The sequence below is a fragment of the Equus asinus genome, chromosome 23 (genome assembly GCF_041296235.1).
Source record: "Equus asinus isolate D_3611 breed Donkey chromosome 23, EquAss-T2T_v2, whole genome shotgun sequence".
Classification (NCBI taxonomy): domain Eukaryota; kingdom Metazoa; phylum Chordata; class Mammalia; order Perissodactyla; family Equidae; genus Equus; species Equus asinus.
The window spans coordinates 55,021,778-55,039,964 of record NC_091812.1 but is presented as its reverse complement, the minus strand read 5'-3'; the positions used below and the strand labels follow the sequence as shown (position 1 = coordinate 55,039,964).

Sequence of the window (18,187 nt, the reverse complement as noted above, 5' to 3'; positions counted from 1 at the left end):
CTAGGCTTTTAGGCTCTGTGCTAAGCATTTTATGTGGATTAGCCATTATTAATTATTCCTAATAACTATTCCAAGAAAGTACAGTTATGTGGTAATAGACTTAAAGAACTTGTCCAAGTTCACAGAACCCTTAATGGATTCGACCTGGTTTTGAGTCCAGGCACACTGGTTAGAGAGATGTCACTGTTAACGCTGTCACACGGCCTCCTGCCCTGCTGGAGCTCACAGGGAGGCTGCCTGCCTGTCCTGCCTGTACCTCAGTCCTTTCGAGTTAGCCTCCCACCTTGCAGAATGTAGAGATGCTTTGTTGCCCCTGGGAAGCGGCTCCCCACATAGGGGCTCTTCCATCCCGTGCGTGATTGGAGCAGACTAACAGCTGGCTTGCTGAGAGCTCCCTGCCACTGAAATAAAGCCCTGGAGCCCTAGACTCGAAGGGAGTCCAAGTGGTGTGATTTCTAGCTTACCCAGACAGTTGAGAATTGTACTTAAGAAATTGGGTATTTGTGTATTCGCATCACTGAATGCATATGTGATTCATTTGCATTTGCTTTATGTTTTTGTCAGTTCATAGTAGTCCCAAGACTAGACTCCATTTGAATTCTTTTGGAATTATCCTTCATTTTTTATTTTTCACTTACATTTCAGTTCCCCAATATTCATGGTTCTTAAGTATTTAGGCATTAAGAAAAAAGAATATGTGAATAGCTGTCTATCTTCTCTCCACCATGGTTCCGAATTCCTTGTGTCTCTGGGATAGGACAGTGCTAATGTGACTTTAAAATATAGCCTTTGGAACAACAGGTGTATTTTCAGTTGTTAATGAGCAAACTTATTGGATAAAGGATGAGAGTATTAAATGTTAACACTGTTGGCAGGGGTGAAAGATAGCAAGACCTTTATAAAGTAGTATAAAAACTGGCTTTTTTTTTTTCCTGGAGAGCAAAAAAAAAAAAAGTGATAACACAGAGAGCTGTGAGCATAATTTAAACCATGGAGAAAATATTTGGTGTTTCATACCAAATACCAAAAGCTATTTAAATTGAAAAGGTGTTTTTGTTGTTTTGTTTTTGTGATAAGCATTGAATTAGATTAAAGGTGGATGCTACTGGATGACATGAACAGGGAGAAGTTATCATATCCTGGTACTCCAGCAAATCAATCCCAGAGCTAGACTGATTGACTGTTTCTATGAATGATCTGAAAGATGGGGTGGGGAGTATGTTGTGATTGGGGGTATACCTGTCCTTACAGTTTGTTAGTCCAGAGAGCTTACAGTTCAACTAAAGGGGCTGCAGTCAGGAATAGCAAGTGAGACTCAGAGGTATCTAAAAATTGGCAGAGAGAGGTTTTAGGCAAAGAGCCATCGATTACAATCTTGGCAAGATGTAGGTGACTTGATGAACTGTCCCTTGAGTGCATTGGTCCGGTAAGCTGTTGTGGACACACAGGATCAATGGGGTATTAGATTGGCTTTACTCAGCAAATATTCTGGCATCTATGACATGCCAGGATATGGAGGAGGATACGGTGATGAGAGACAGCTGTGGTTGCCTCCTCACCTCACAGAGCTTACATAAAGGTTGGTTATAAACAAATACACATGGACTTATTTGTCTGCCATCCTTGAAGAAGTTTAGATACTATATGTCAAAGATAGGAAGCTTTATGAAAGGATGCATAAAATGGCAGGTAAGGTCAATAAAGAGGCTTAAGAACTTTTGAAAATCAAGGTTAAAAAGACTTGTGGACAAGAAAACAATAGAAGATAACAGGGGATATAGCTCCTTTACATATTTAAATTTCTGAGAATTTAGGGGTAATGGAAAGCTATTTTGAATTAAGTCAAAAGGGCACACTTACTGATGATAGGATAAATCTTTTAGAAATGTGGCACACCCAGAGATGGGAGAGGCTTGAAAACAGGTTGCAAAGATGTGTTGGCTGAGTTGAGTCCTTAAGCTTAATCATTTGATTGAGCCTGAATCCCTCCTTTGGGAGGTTGACCCCATTGAGGACAACTTACTACTGTGAATCGTCTTGGACCATGTGTCCTACTGGTCTGTTTTGAAGACTTATAAACCTAGGGTAAATACTCTCTTCTTTCTACCCAGAGGAATGGCATTTCTCATTTGTTGAGAATTTCTCCAGAAATGACTAAAACAGTTAATGCTAGAATTGCTTTAACTTCAGTGTTTGTTGTATGCTCCTTATGGAAAAGCTGCCAACTAACTTTAGGCAGTCTTTGAGTTTCTGAAGGGAGGTAACTGAGTGGGCGTATACATTTAATTTTATTTCCCTTTTCCAGGTTTCCTATGCTCGCCCAAGTTCAGCTTCTATCAGAGATGCAAATTTGTACGTCAGCGGACTTCCGAAAACAATGACCCAGAAGGAGTTGGAACAGCTTTTTTCACAATATGGACGCATTATTACTTCTCGTATTCTTGTTGACCAGGTCACTGGTAAGTAGCCAGCTGCTCTGGACAATCTTTTACACATTCTGACCAGCAGATTGTGGAGTTTTCTCCCTTCCCATGCAGCAGTCTTGCCTCTAGAACACATCAAAGGTATATGTGGGCCAGAAAATGCAATTTTCTGCTGGAATTGTTCATAAATATGCATGGATAAAAGTAGACTGTGGAGTGGAGTGAGTGGGCCTGAGTCATCTCCACCCTGAAGGTGCAGGTTCGAAGCCTGTTTTTATGGCTTGTAATGAATTTACAGATGCTATAATCTTCGTTTCCAAGCTGCTGCGTGACAGAAGCCCCCGTCCTTCTTATAAAGTGCTGATAAAAAATCTTATTTTTGTAAAAATCATAGTTTAACACAGCCATATGCAGCTAGTTCTCCAAGGGGGGGGTTATGCTATGTCTACAATAGTGATTATTCAGGAGGATTTCCCGGTCCTTACTGTGTTGTACAGGCATGTGTAAGAGTTTGGAATTTTGAATGTTAAAATTTTGTTATAGCCTAATATAACTTTTAACCAACCTGAAACAGGAAGAATAATATGTTTATTAAAACTTTTGTATGTGAGGGCTCTCTGCCAAAACTTTTAGTTAAAGAAATCTAGCAAGATAGATTTGATTATGGATTTTTAAAATAAAGTATAGGTATGCTTTTCTATTATAATAGCAATTCTTATTTGTTTTAAAACATTGAAAGTAGACATGGTAAGGAGGAGGAAGAAAAATCATCTGTAGTGTCATATACTCAAGCAGTCACATTAAGATTTTGTGGGTTTGGGGAAAAAATAGATTTTCTTCTCTTCTTTCTTTCTCTCTTTTACTCTCTGTTTCTCTTTCTCTTTCTAATAATGGTAATATCACTGGAGATACAGTGGTGTTGTAGCTGGTGTTACAATGTCTGATTTTTTTTTTCTTTTAAGCAGTGGGTTAACCACAATAAAATCAGGCCAAGTTTTTAATTCTTCAAGTAAGATCAATTTCACTGATCTGAATTTGATCAGAAGCAGCCCATGTTATGCCCCTCTGTGCTGTTAATTGGCTTCATAGGAATCACCATCCTTAGAGTTCTGGGTAGAGAGAGACCTACGACCTATACCTGCTTAGGTGAATGGCCTATGGGTTTTGCTGTTTGGAGAAAATTTAGTCAAGTGAGGCTATATAAGAATATAGTCTTTGCCTGTTAGCTGCATTTCATAATCCTTATGCATTCTATCACAATGTGTTGTCTCCTACAGACTGCTAATGGGGTTAAATAGAAATCCAGGCGTAGCAATTGAGATAAATTTGTTTAAACCAAAAAAAAAAAAAAACCTTTTATTTTGTTCATGCCATTCATGCTTTTTAATTCATTCATTCTTAATGAGGACTTGGTGATTGAGAATAGATTTCCCCTGTGATACAGAAAACCCGTATCATAACTGCACGTCCATCCTGAGTACACAGGCTCACAGGTGGATGTACCTCGCCATCTCCTGGTTTAGTCAGGGGTTCTCAAGTATGGTCCTGCATCTGCAGCATCAGCATCCTCCTGGAACCTTGTTAGAAATGCAAATTCTTGGGTCCCACCCAGAACCTAATGAATTAAACTCTGAGGGTGGGCATTTTACCAAGCCCTTCAGGTTATTCTGATGCATGCTCAACTTTGAGGACCTTGGGTTTAGGTGACTCAGCCTGTGCAAAGGCCATTTCATTGCTAAGCTAATGCTTTCCTCATGGAACAGTTAAGTCCTAGGGATTATTAATTCTTAAGAGGAGCATAGGTAACTGAAAGGATGTATTTGCTGCCATTTCACCATTTCATCTTTATACAGACGGCTTTTAAGGTGAAATTATTCACTTTACTTGAACTGAAAAATGCTACAGTTTCGTTATTCAGCCATTAGGTGATAATAACATGCAACGGATATGGCTGCAGTATCAAAGGTAAAATGAGATAAGCGTATGTGGGAAAAATGCCTTGTCTACCTTAGAATAAAATTCTGAACCATTGAACTTACACAATATTAACTGTAAAGCAAGTGGACCTCCATTCCTTTTCAAAGTTCCTATAAATCGTGATGGTCTGGTGCGTTTTCTCAGCCTATCTTTCTCAATAACCTCTCATTGTTTTCTTCAATGACATACTCTGAGTCATCTAGACTTTTCTAGCTACTAGTCCCACGCTGGTACTGCTAGTACCAGTTTGCTTGCCAAGAACGTGTTTCCCTGCAACTGCTTTATCTCCTGATGGCCGGCGCTGGCCGCCCCCACTAGCCTGCTTAAGCTAGTTCACTGGAAGGAGTTGGGTTTCCCTCTGCCATTGCTCAAAAGCAGGGCAGGTGTCTGGCCATTCCTCTGCTTTAAAGCAGGGAGAGCATGAGACGGGGAATGGCGTTCATCCTCGGGAGTCATGCTGCTAAAGCCAGCAAGCTTGGAGACTTCATTTTATTTATTTAAAACCTAGGTCTTCTTTTACCTCTTTTTCTCATGTAATGTTGTTTCTCTAATAAAGTATAGCCAGTTAACAGCAGTAGAGGAGTTTCAGGGAACCAGAAAAGCCTCTTCAGAAATTTTCCTTAGAGGACCGGTATCCTGTATAATATTATTAAGTAGAATTTTATTATCTAAAAATTTGGCTGAAATATATCTTTCTGCCACTGTGCATGCATTTTTAGCAAATGCCTGGTTCTCTTCTCCTTATTACAAGAAAGGGAGAGACTGTGCCTTTCGTTTCTGAGCTGTTTGTCCAGTAGCCTGATGTGAAAACTAGAACTCAGGCATGCCGTTGGCATCATTAAGGAGAGTGAGTGTCTGGGAGGGAGAGAAGAAGCGGGGGAGAGGAAACACGGGCATGCTTGTGTGCTTTCTCTTCATCTTGGCTTACTGGTAGGCCTGCGATAGTGGGTATTCAAATTGTATAGGTGACTTCATGCATTGAAAAAATGTATGTAAAATCGTGAGTCTACACCAAATTACTGAGGTCAAACTTTCCTCGTGTGATTTTGTGGCAGATGTTATATGTGGGGGAAAGCATGTTCTTGAGAAGGAAAAATTAATTTATCCTTTCTTCTCTCCCTCCTCTCTCCTTCCACTCCCTCTTTCCCAAATCCTTACCCAAATCTACCATAGGCATATCAAGGGGTGTAGGGTTTATTCGATTTGACAAGCGGATTGAGGCAGAAGAAGCTATCAAAGGCCTAAATGGCCAGAAACCTCCTGGTGCCACAGAGCCAATCACTGTAAAGTTTGCTAATAATCCAAGCCAAAAAACCAATCAGGCCATCCTCTCCCAGCTGTACCAGTCTCCAAACAGAAGGTATCCAGGACCACTAGCTCAGCAGGCACAGCGTTTTAGGTAAGTCTGACTGGGGGCTTCTGCCCAGCTGCTAAACTCAGAACTCTCAGGTTCACTGTCTAGTACTTTTATTGACAGGATCTCTGGTTTGCTATTATTATTGTCATTGTTGTTGTTTTTCCTTCTTATGAGCACAAAGAAAACCTATTGGAGAGTAGTGTCATTTGCTAGTATTGAAGATGAGGACAAAAGGACAGTAACCTACAGCAGTGATTCTCAGTCGGGGATGATTTTGCCCATTGGGACATTTGGCAGTGTCTGGAGACATTTATGTTGGCATAACTTGGGTGGGGGCTGCTACTGGCAGGATGGAGGCCAGGGATGCTGCTAAACATCCTACAGTGTACACTGTAGCCCCCACAAGAGCAGATCAGCCAGCCCCAAACGTCAGCAGTGCCGAGGCTGAGAAACCCCACCCTGCCGATTGCTGGGTTCTTCTCTATTTCTAGTGCTTCCAATTCCTTTCTTTTTAGTTTTTATCTTGATAAGATTTGATTCTCCCGTTTCGGTTTTTAGGTCAAGCTCTTTCAGTTTCTTTGTTTTAGGATACGTGCACCACTAAGGATATAAAACCTATGTGAATACGTTGTTTCTACAAAGGGTCCCTTTTCCCTTTTAAAACCTTTATTTCTTGTAGTCAGGGGTTGGCAAACCTTCTCTGTAATGGGCCAGATAGTAAGTGTTTTAGGCTTTGTGGGTCACAGTCTCTGCTGCATGTATGTCTTTTTTTTTTTTAAAATAACTCCTTAAAAATGTAAAAACCATTCTTAGCTCCTGTGCTGTACAGAAACAGATGGCAGCCTGGATTTGGCCTGTGGGTGGTAGTTTTCAGACCCCTGTGTAGTCCATAGAATGACCATGCATCTTTAGCCCAAAGACGATGTTCTGTCTCCTAGACACATATAAATACTCCAATTTTTTAAATTTTATTCTCATCCCGGGGTAACAACAACCAAAACAAGAATCATTTAGAAAACATCCCTTATCTCCATGTGAGAAGAATGGTGACTTAAGTTAAACAGAGAACTTCTGGTTTCATAAGCAGAGTCACTCAGTTTTTATTTTCGAGAACATTTTTTAATATCCTTTTTGACCATATGGTATACTGTAGCCATAATACCATGTAACCCCCATGCAAATTTTTTTTTTATCACGAATTCATATCAATTTTCTTTCTTTCCTTACTGGGGCAGAATAGTTAATTCCCAAAAATATAATTATAAACGTAGCTTAATAAGGCGGTAAATGTTTCGAGCTTAAATCATGTGCATTTTTTCATTGGGGTATTTAGAGTGCTGAAAAGAGGGGGATAAAATCGGTGAAATAGCTCCTTTTAAAATAATTATGTCACCTGAGGTAGGAGAAAAACATTTGCTGTAAACGCATGTTCAGTTCCTTCTTAGTGTGGCTTTTGCCCTGGGAGAAGGTGGGTACTGTCAGAAGGCTCCATTTGCCACTGGATGACTGGGTACCCAGTTGGTTGAGCCTTGTGTTCACTTCACTTTCTGCTTTACTTTTCAAGGGAAAAAAAGCAAACACTACCACCTTTGACTCTGGTGGATGGTAGTGGCAATTGGGCTGGAAGGAGAGTTGTGTGGGGCTGCTTGATGGAGAAAGAAATCTCACAAAGCCATTTCTTAGCTTTGCACATAGGTTCCCTCTGTGGCATCTTAAGTGGATAATATTTGTTTTGCAAATTTAGCACAGACAATCTTGAAGGAATTTCAGAGGTGTTTCCTGGGCAGCCCCTTCAGTTAACTTCAGAGCTTTCTAGGGCCTCAAAAAGAATTTTGAGCTTAGCTGGAGGAAAATTCTTCTTTGAAACTTACTAGTTGATTTGAACACTGTGAAAGTATAAAATGTTTGATGTTAGTAGACAGCTGTATTTGTTTAAATTGTTAGTTATTTTTGGTGTTTTCCAATTTAAACTCTGGGTTTTATTTTATGGTAGTTATTAACTAAAACTGTGTTCTTAGAATCAAGATTGCATTCTGAGGAAGATTGGGCGAGAGGACTGAAATGACAGGATATTCAGGAGAAGGCCTGATTGTTGAGATGGCGGGTCCTGTCGGTGACTCAGATACTAGGCTGTTGAAAACTGCTGTCTCTCTTCTCAGCCCCACCGAGCCCCCTCCCTACATGCCCTGTGCTTTTTACTTGGAGTTTGATAAAGCTTTACAGGATGTTCAGATGATCAAATTCAGTATCTTTTTAAATATCTTCTGCCCATTCTTTGTTTTTATCTTTTAGTTTCCTATCTTATTACCTTGGAAATTCTTCCTTTTTTGACTCCTATAAAAAGAAATTTTAGAAAAAGGGAATGAGAGTTGTCTGTTTTCAGGGAAACTTGGTTTCAGAAAATAGGGAAGATTTTTGTTATTTTTTCAGATGCGTAATTCTTATCTCTATCACCTCACTTCTCATTTCTTCTATAATCTCTGTCCAGATAATAAATTGTGAACTAGTCTTTGAGCTTGGTGAACATGTTTGGTCTAGATTGAGTTTTAGAAGAAATTGAGAGCCTTATTCCTAGAGTTCAGGTTTAACCTGTTGTATATTTGGTGGCTTTTCTGTAATATCTATAAAAACTTGGCTGTCATTACTTTCTTTTTTTTTTTTTCCCCTCCTGTAGAATTAAGGTTGAATCTTCTTCTCTCACCTCATAAAGACTCTTGAATTGAGGACTTGCTTATTTCGTTGGTATTTTGCTCCTCTCTAGTTCAGGTCTAGATCATCACACACATATTTTTGTCCCTAGTATCTGTGTCCTGATGCTCTGAGCTTTGAGTTTGTCACCTTCCAGCAGACACTTAGAAAATTTCTCACTGTGTGTTTTTATATTGTCATAGTACCTTGGGAGTTGAGAGAGACTGGAGAATACAAGTTATAAGTATTATAATAATAGTCAAGGATACTTGTAACATTCGACAAGTGCATCATATCGCTTAAGGTTCAAAAAATTAAAATCTACGTAATAAGGGTTAAGTTTAAAAGTGGGGTTGTGAGGTTTATGACTGTCAAGCCATAGGAAAAATTAGAAAGAGAATTCTTTTAACGTGAGCACTGCTGATCTAATATGCTTATTTAATTGACTATGGTTTTCAAAATAAGACCAGCCTTATTTATTTGGATGGATAGTGTAATTCAAGCCCCTTAAGTATATTCTTGGGACATGGGATCTGAATTAAATTTTCAACCAAATTTTTTCATCTCTCTTCTTTTGGAGCAGCTTTAATTTTATTGAATGTGATGTAGTCTAATGGCCTGTGTGCCTGCTTCTCTAAGCCTTTATGCATTTTTAAAGGAACCTTTTAAATCAGCACTTGAGTTGCGTTGAAGGCGTGTGCTGGTTGCAGTATTCCACTTTCCTTTTGTGAGAAATTGGTATCAATCTTCCTGAATAGTTTTTTTCCCTCTCTTAGAAGACAGACGATACCATCTAGTTGGATAAGGGGGTAACTTGATGATCTTCTTAACTTCGAAGCAGAACTTGGAGATTCTTTGGAGAGTCTTTGAGAACCATTATTTATAGAGTTCAGGGTTTTTTTTTTGTCTTACTCATTACTAATCTGTCTTTATATTTTTATTTCTGACTTTAATTGACTTTACATTTCCCCTTTTACTTGCATGTGGGCCCCCCATAGTCTGTCAGCTAAATTTCTTGGAAACTAGGCAGGTACTTTTCTTTTTATTCTCTGCTTGGAAATATCTAGCTTTGAAATGGGAATACTCTACCTCATATATGGTTCTGTTCAAAATATTGCCTAGTTATAGTCTGAGTTGTGTTTCTATTGATAGAAAACTGTATGCATATCCCCAGTAGATATATTTGCATAGATTATATGCACATGGGCTTGTGCTGTTACATTCTTTCACTCATAAACCCTAATCAAACTTAGACAATAAAGATAGGATAAAGATGAAGTAAACAATGCATCAGATGTCTTGCTAGTTATCATGCTGACTGGCTTCATATTTTATTTACCTAATATCTTAGTAAATAATAGACCCTTAAAGCAAGATTCGTAAAATTATGATCTTGATAATTTGGAATTTGTCTGACTTCATGTGAGACGTGTTGGATTGTCTTGTGTCTAACCTGGTAATGTAGCTTGTACTGGGAGTAGGAGAAATAATCAGCTCTCCCGTATTTAGTTGGGCTTCCCTTACTGTGTCATCCTCAGTCTGCTGCTGCTTATTGTTATTATTATTATTGCAGTAGTCTTTTTTGAAGCTACCTCTTCTTTGAGGAGTATTTTAATTAAAGCTAGGTTTCCCCATCTAATCCACCAAATCCACATAACATGTTGTTTGTGAAGTGGATTATGTCCAAGCTAAAGAACAGGTGAGATTCTCCCTCTCCCTTTGGGGACCACTCAGTCTCCCCTCAGGAAAGGATGTGACGCGTGAGGGCTGAGTGGGTGTACTGGGTGCAGTGCACTGATGAAATATGAGTAAAGAGTACTTACTTTATTTTTAGAGTTTAAAAATATGTATTTAATAGATACTTGAATATTTACTTGCCACCCTGCAGTGCACCATCATGCACACCCCCTGGATCATTCTGGAGGCTACTAACTTGGTCCCCATTAAAAATTGGCTTCCCTTTTTAAATGGCCACATATAAAAGGTGGCTGTCCTTGAGCCCTGGACAGACCCAGCAAAGATGTATAGTTCTGGAGAGTAATAGTGGGCCTTGTGTCTGAGCTAAGTATAAACTAGACAGTGCACGCTGCAGCGTTTTCTTTCGTAAAAGCCTAGTTTACAGTTTTCTGACTGCTACAGGCTTGGGGTCCGTGGTGCCTACATGGAGCGCTCGCTGCCTTCTGTCACCTCCCGTGAGAAACGTGGGGATGTGGTGCTGAGAGAGTGGGGAAAGCTGCTGGCCAGCTGCGTGCAGCATTGCTTAGGTCCTGTTTCTTAGGTCCCGTGTTCTTCCCGCACTCCTCATTGGTGGGGAAGTGGGGAGAGGAAGAAGAGGGAGCGGGGAAGGTTGAGATAAGAGCCAGATAACTTGGCTTAAATTCCTAAGGACTGAATTTTTCCTGAAGAGGGTGTTGAGTGAAGAAATCAGTGGTCAGGATCACAGTATGATGCAGGATTTCATAGGTAGGGCAAATGAGAGACCCATTGAGAGGGATCTCAGAGATCCTCGTATAAACATCCTAGGCCCCTGCCTGGAGTTCCTGGGATGGAGAGTGGGGAATGAGATGTCTCTTCCTTAATGCAGGGGATTCACTCGAGGGCAGTTTTGGTTTCCACCCTCTCTTGAAAATACTGAAAACTTGCTTAGGAGATTCTATCTCTGGACTTTTGATTGGTGTCCTGAGCTGGTGGTGGCAGAGTGTGACAGTCACTACCTGGGCCTGATTAATGGGCAGAGATGATGTAACTCTTTTGAGTGAATCAGTGAGGTGCCTCCGCCTCTGGGCTTTCAGCACTGTGGAAGGAGACCTCAATATGCTGTTCTGTTCTCCAGGAGTGGTATGCCTCATGCATGCTGTATTTGACCATTCCAGCAATGTTAGGAAATTATCCGTGTCAGGTTATTTTATGGTTAGTGATAGTAATTAGTATGCATCTTTATTTCTGGTATTTGTGGCCTTTATTTTTGAGTATAAAGACATGGTGTCTCTGACGATACTCATCATCTCTGCAGAAAACAAAGCCCTCCCACCTGTGTATGTTTTCCACACGTGTGATTTCTCCTGTGCGTGTGCAGACAGGCTCCCCCACCAGCCCTCCTGATAGTCTTCATTCAGGATGAAGTAGTTGAGGATAATGTCGGTAACCCCATTGCTTTTGTGCGGTCAGCGTACTTTCTGCAAACCTGCAGTGATCCAGGCCCGCGCTCCACGCTTAGTGATACAGTGAGGAGTGAACATGTCCCTGCTCCCAAGAGGGTGGTGGCACAAGACACACACGGATGAGGATCCTTTGTCATTGTGATTTGTTCCATTTCCTTATGCTTTACGTTACATCAGCTCAGTTCTTTCTTTCCGTTTTTACAAAACACACAAAATGCCCAGGGGTGATTAGGAACAGGAATGGGTGAAGATTCTTTTTCCAATTCTGAAAGACCAGAGAGAGAGGTTTTTTGGCTGTTATAAAACTAGAAGGAGTTGCTTTCTCTTGTGTGCTCGAGCCTCACTTGAGGCCATAGGTTAGACAATAAGATGGAAACATTTTTAGAACTTACCTTTCACAGGTTTTTAAAAAAAGGAAAAAAATTGTTCCCCTGATCCAGGGTCTTATTTGGAGAGTGTAGAACATGGTGGCAGTTGAGGATGGTTAAAGAGGCAATGTATGAAGTTATGCCTACCTCCTCTAAATGCGTGTGATTAATTGGTACACATCGTGGACATTTGGAACATCAGAATGGTCTCTTTGATACTGATAAAGCAAGAAGCATCAAGTACTATAAAGTCAGTTTAACTTTTGAAATAGGAAAAGGGTGGAGAGTTTTAAAGTGTACCCACCCACCCCCAACTGCTTTCTTGTAAAAATTTTAAGAGCAGCTCAAGTTGGTTGATTGGTTGGTCTCTCCCTGGCTTCCTAGCCCTTGAGTGAGGCTGCGCTTCTGGTAGCATAGCCACAATAAGCATCAGGCTCGGGCAGAATGGCTCGCTTGTTGCTCGCTGGAGCAGCGAGTCTTCGTCTTTCTTTCTTAGGAGATTAGCTGAGCACGTTGAGGAGTGGGAGGTTTAGCCTAGATGGTCTGTAAAGGTCTTTCTACCTGTGATAACATCACTTTCGTTCTAAGAAATCAAAGTCCTTCGAAGTTGGGAGGTTGAAGAGAAATTCATGGCATTCTGTTACCTGCAGAGTTTGAATATTGATGCCACTGTTTATTAGCCCTGTGTGGTCTTGGGCAAGTCACTTAATCTGTGTGCCTTTCGTGTACTCAGGAACCAGTAGAGTTAGGACAATTAAAACTAGCATAAATCCACGTGGGTGCCCGTGGAGCATGCAGAACTTGCCTGGCAAAAGGTGAGAACCCAAACATTAACAATTCCAGAGCCTCCATGTTTCCTCTCTGGATGGTTTCCTTGGATGGCCACCAGCGTTTCCCCTCATGGCACCGACCCTTGTGTAAACTGTATACATCAAATGAGCTAGTGTTATGGCAGTGGGTACCCGTTCTCTCCGGAAAGTGAAAAGACCCAATGTTTTGAGACTTCACCTACAATTAATAAATACACAGATATCCCCTTGGAAGATGGCAGTAACAAACCCATCTTTCATGAACATCAAGGGGAAAAATTAAAACTGAAGTTTGCTAAATGTGTGTTTTGCAGGTTGGACAATCTGCTCAATATGGCTTATGGAGTAAAGAGGTAATGATAGAGGTTCATGATACTCATAATCCCTCCCATAATTTTGACTCGTTTCTTTGATTTGGGGAGTGACACCCTTCATAAATTTGTGTTGGGTTTTCTTTTGCATGTACAACCTAATGAAAAGCTGCTTTGTGAAGCACGGTTGACTCAAGGAGTATTTTTATACCACTGGATGCCACCTGGTCTTTAAAAAAATCCATCGTTTGTTTTATATTGCATTGCGACGTTATAGCATGTTTATGTATGTGTTGGTTTCCCCCCGACCCCAATTCTGCTTAATTCATGAAGCCAGTTCCCAATATATTTCTTTGCTATTCTGGATAATATTATTCAATCTAGCATATAATGGCCATTTCATAACTTGGTAATACCTTGACAGTATAGCATGTCACTGCAAGACACACAGACTTTGGTTGAAACATCAAATCGTTGTATGTATCTGTTGGGGGAGGGGAGTTACTGAAACTCTTGGGATGGGAAAGGGAAAAGAAAAAAGTCCATTGCTGTAACCAACCTCTGTTTCTGTTGTGTGTGTGTATGTGTGTGTGTGTGTTTCCTATTTTGTTTAGTAGGTTTTCTCCAATGACCATTGATGGAATGACCAGTTTGGCTGGAATTAATATCCCTGGGCACCCAGGAACAGGGTGGTGTATTTTTGTGTACAACCTGGCTCCTGACGCAGATGAGAGTATCCTGTGGCAAATGTTTGGGCCTTTTGGAGCTGTCACCAACGTGAAGGTCATCCGTGACTTTAACACCAATAAATGCAAAGGTTTTGGATTTGTGACTATGACAAACTATGATGAGGCCGCCATGGCGATAGCTAGCCTCAATGGATACCGTCTGGGAGACAGAGTACTGCAGGTCTCCTTTAAGACAAACAAAACGCACAAAGCCTAATGAGCTCTTGTCCTCAGTCCATTTATATATGAAAACTATACAACAAAGGCAAGTTAAGAGAAACTTTATACATTAGTAAATGTCTTTGTAAGTCAGTGTTGAGATGGGGATAAAACGACTACTTAGCATCCTAAGAAATATGTGAGATTTTTTATTGCTAGTATTTGAATTAAAACTTCTTAAATATCTTTTATGTTTGAATATGGACAAGAGGTACAGGGTTTTTACCTGTCACATTGCATTCTATTGCCTTCTTTGAAGAAGGTGGACCTTTTAAAGTGTTTCAGCTAAGGGAAGACATTTCTTTTCTTTTTACATAACTGCCTTGAACCTGTGAGTAAATCTTGAGGCTTTGTGTTGTAATTCTTCAGTTGGTTGTGTCTTTTTTTTTCCCCCTTTTTTTTCTTTTTCTGATTAGCTTTGTGTTTGGTTTACATTTAAAGCGTTGCTGTTATGTCTAAGAAAAGTATTTTGAAGTTTACATTTTTATTTATGAAGTTAAAAACAGTATTTATTTTGTAATTATGATTTGGGTTGGGGAAGGGGGGGCTACATTATAAACGCTTATTGTAAGAATAGCGGAGAACTTTTCGTAAAGCAGTACCTTGCCAAAGAGATAAGAGCCTCTTTGATGTGGGTTTAAAAAAAGCATCTATTTTTATAAAAAAGAAAATTTGGAGAAACTTTTTACTGGTCCTGGAACAAATATTTTGACTTGAATACTTTGAGAAATCTCTTCATATGACACCTAGTGAGCTTTTAAAATTTACCAGGAAATTTGCAGCGGTTGGAAAATTTAGAAAGATTTATGATGTAGAAAATACTTTTGAGATCTTTGTATGAAAGGAGTAGAATCCATGGGGGAAACACTGCTGGTTTCGTTTTTGTAATCACCAGTGGAGCGTCTGATCATCCTGGTTATTATGTGATAGGTGGCTCACATTGATTTGTGATTTTGAAACAAATAAAAAAAAATTTACAAAAGAATATATAAGAGCAGGCAAGAAATTTAAATTACCAAGAGATGGGGGAAAAAAAATCTGTTCTTCCTAAAGAAATCCCTTCAGATAGAGCTCATGGTGTTTAGTGATGTACTTGCAGTATTGTTTGAAGAATTGTTTTGTCTTAAGGAAAAAAGATGTTGCACAGGATTTGTACTGCAGCAAATCGGCAAAAGTGATCTGAGTTGGATATATTTGAAGGTATTTTGAAAGTTACGTTCAAGGCTAACACCTGAGCTTTGTGTAATGTAAATAAGACCTTGTGTTTATGAACCTTTCAGCTAATTTGATTTTTTTTTCCCTTACATGCCAAGTGATGTTCAGGTTTTGAATGTTTTTGTATCAGTTTTTTCCTTTGTAAATGGCATTAACATTGTTACTTGAGGTCTTGCTTAATCACTTTTGTTGTCCTGAGGACTTGAATTTACAGTGCATCAGATTTGTTGCTAATTTTGTCTGTAGATAGTCTAGCTTCAGCTGTTTATGGTGATGCTACATTTTCGTTTATAAATATGTTTGTGGTAAAAAAAAAAAATGAGTATAACCATAGGTTTTGAACAAATTTCCTTACATTTTTCATACAAAAATCATAAATATCTGTATGCTATTGAAATTTAACTTTGTATGATGCTTAAACCACTATTTGGGGAAATAATAAAATAAGTCTTTACCATGTATGAAAGAAATTTTAAAAAATACAAAATATTTTCTGATTAGCATCTAGCTTATAATAAATTTTCAAAAAAGCTGAAGGCAAAAATGCCTTCATCAGGATGCACTGAGAACTATATAGTTACGTCCTGCTTTTTGTATAAACTGAGATGCTCACATGCTTCCCCTTAGAACAGGCAATGTGCTATGCATAACGTAGTTGTACATTATCTTTGCGGTTGCGTTGAGTTTTATTTTTTATCATTTAAAATTGTAGTTATAAAATTTTTCAGTATAGTACAGTACATATACTGTGAGGCGCGTGCTAAAGTGAATAAGCGAGTTTTCATGCTGACCCACTCAATGCTATTCAGAAATCAATTGGCTTAGCACTTTCTCATATCCTTAGGTGCATTTAGATTGTCAGAGTTAACCTTCTGCGTTTAAAAAAAAAACTAAAAAAACAAAATACGTGTATATACTTAAAAAAAAAATAAAATAAGGTTTCCCTCAGGGGAAAACAGCGGCTACATGCTTCTTTCCTATACTACTGTAGCAAACCAAGGCATTGATGAGAGGGCATGCAAATTGTGCTTCACTTTACAGTGTTTATCAGAGCACTTAATAAAATGTAAGGCTGGTATTTATTTGAAGTTGTACAGTATGACTTAATTCACATCTGTTGGAATAGAAAATATATTCTGTTGAGTATTTAAGAGGCTGTACATGTTTTCTTTTGTGTTTGGATTCTTTGTACTTTTCCATGTTCAGTACATCAATAAACAAAGTTGAAGGGAAAGAACAGTGTGGTGAGTAGGTCTTTGTACACGTTCTGGGGGCTCCTGTGCTCAGTCTAATGAACTTGCTCTCTTGAGTTAAAAAGCTTCCCTCAGAGCCTTAGTTGAAAGCAATGTTATCTAAAGAAAGAATTCCAAAAGGCGTATTAATTGAAGGAGAATGTACAAAAATTTTTTTGAGTGACACCTTCTGATTAGTTAGCTTTCAAATATGACGAATAATTTTTATAGGAATACGTGTCTTTATCTGCTAGTTGTAAAGTTTGGGTGATTGGATGCTGACATCACTCTATAGCTCTAATTTAATAACCATCAACCTTTTTTGACAAATGGGAATTGTCCTCACATGTTTCCTTGAGCTAAAGAAAAACCAAATAGAAGGAAGTTAACTTCTGCTTCCACTGGCAAGATTCACTTCACCCACAGGATTAAGTGTTGGTGTGTGAAATTTATTTTTATTGCCCAAATACCAGATTGTCAAGAGACCCTTCTCTAAAATCAGAAGCTCAGTTTTCTTTAAGTCAGGATTGATATGTTAGCACAGGTGTGCAAATCATCAGCTGTGCCAACCCCATGTTTCACGTACATGTTCAACTCTTATAACACCTCCTTAACAGATCTGTGAAGAAATAAAAATATTTCTTGCTGATCTTTTATACAGAGATTCTACTTCTAGGGGCCGGCCTGGTGGCCTAGTGGTTAAGTTCACACACTCTACTTCGGCAACCTGGGGTTTGCACGTTCAGATCCTGGGCGTGGACCCATGCACTGCTCATCCCGCCATGCTGCGGTGGCATCCCACATACAAAATAGAGGAAGATTGCTACAGATGTTAGCTCAGCAACAATCTTCTTCAAGCAAAAAGAGGAAGATTGGCAACAGATGTTAGCTCAGAGCCAGTCTTCCTCACCCCCCAACCCCAAAAAGATTCTACTTCTATAGAACTTAAGAAAATTTGATATAATAATATCAATAAGGACATTTTTCTTTTCTTTTTACAACATATACTGAATGGCTTCTTTTAATTTGATTGTGTCTGTCAGCTTTTTGGGTATAAAGCCATACCAAAAGTAATTGTCCTGAATTCACAACTTAGTAGTCAAGAGCATAGCTGAGTGACAAGATGATTCCTTTTCTTCCAACATGCAATTAATTTCAAATCTCCATCCTCCCTTTTTTATTATATGAATTTAATACTCTAATTTTGTGATGTTGGAACGTCCTCCCCTCACCTCTCTCCTCTTGCATGCTTATCAGTATTTTGACTGGTTTGCATGTTAGCAGTTCTTTTATATTTAAGCAGATAGTGGAAAAATTCTCAGAAGAGGAGGTTTGTGAAACTCCTAGTGTACTTGAGGAGAAATGGTTTTTTCCTTAGCATCCCTCTCACCTTATGCTTGCAAATTATCTAGGGTACCACGATTCGGTGTTGGAGTAGCCTACATAAATTTTTAATCTTAACATCATTTTGCATTCTTTTAATCTAACTTGTGGAAAAGTGTTAGCAATTTAACTAACCTTCCTGTTTTTTTAAAAAGTAAACAGATTACAAGAGTTCCAACTTTATAAGAGGATCAGGACTATAATGGAAACTTTAACTTCCTGCTAAAAGGGTTACCTAGATATAAGAAAATGGGTATATTTTAACAATAAGTGTTAAAATTTTAATAGACTTCCTGAACAGTACACACATACCTTT

At 39.1% G+C, this 18,187-nt stretch overlaps 1 protein-coding gene across 18 annotated transcripts in view; it reads left to right on the top strand.

The window, feature by feature from the left end:
- ELAVL2 (ELAV like RNA binding protein 2) overlaps window positions 1-15,210 on the top strand; it is a 130,668-nt gene extending 115,458 nt beyond the window's left edge. For 8 of the 18 annotated variants that reach the window (XM_044756907.2, XM_014831289.3, XM_070495743.1 and 5 more), the window contains 4 exons: window positions 2,306-2,459; window positions 5,574-5,799; window positions 13,098-13,136; window positions 13,709-15,210. In XM_044756907.2, the coding sequence (XP_044612842.1) occupies window positions 2,306-2,459; window positions 5,574-5,799; window positions 13,098-13,136; window positions 13,709-14,039 (750 nt within the window). In that variant the 3' untranslated portion in view covers window positions 14,040-15,210. The remainder of the gene's footprint in view (window positions 1-2,305; window positions 2,460-5,573; window positions 5,800-13,097; window positions 13,137-13,708) is intronic. The other 10 variants (XM_070495749.1, XM_070495742.1, XM_070495752.1 and 7 more) reach the window with 2 other exon arrangements.
- Window positions 15,211-18,187: the final 2,977 nt, after the last annotated feature.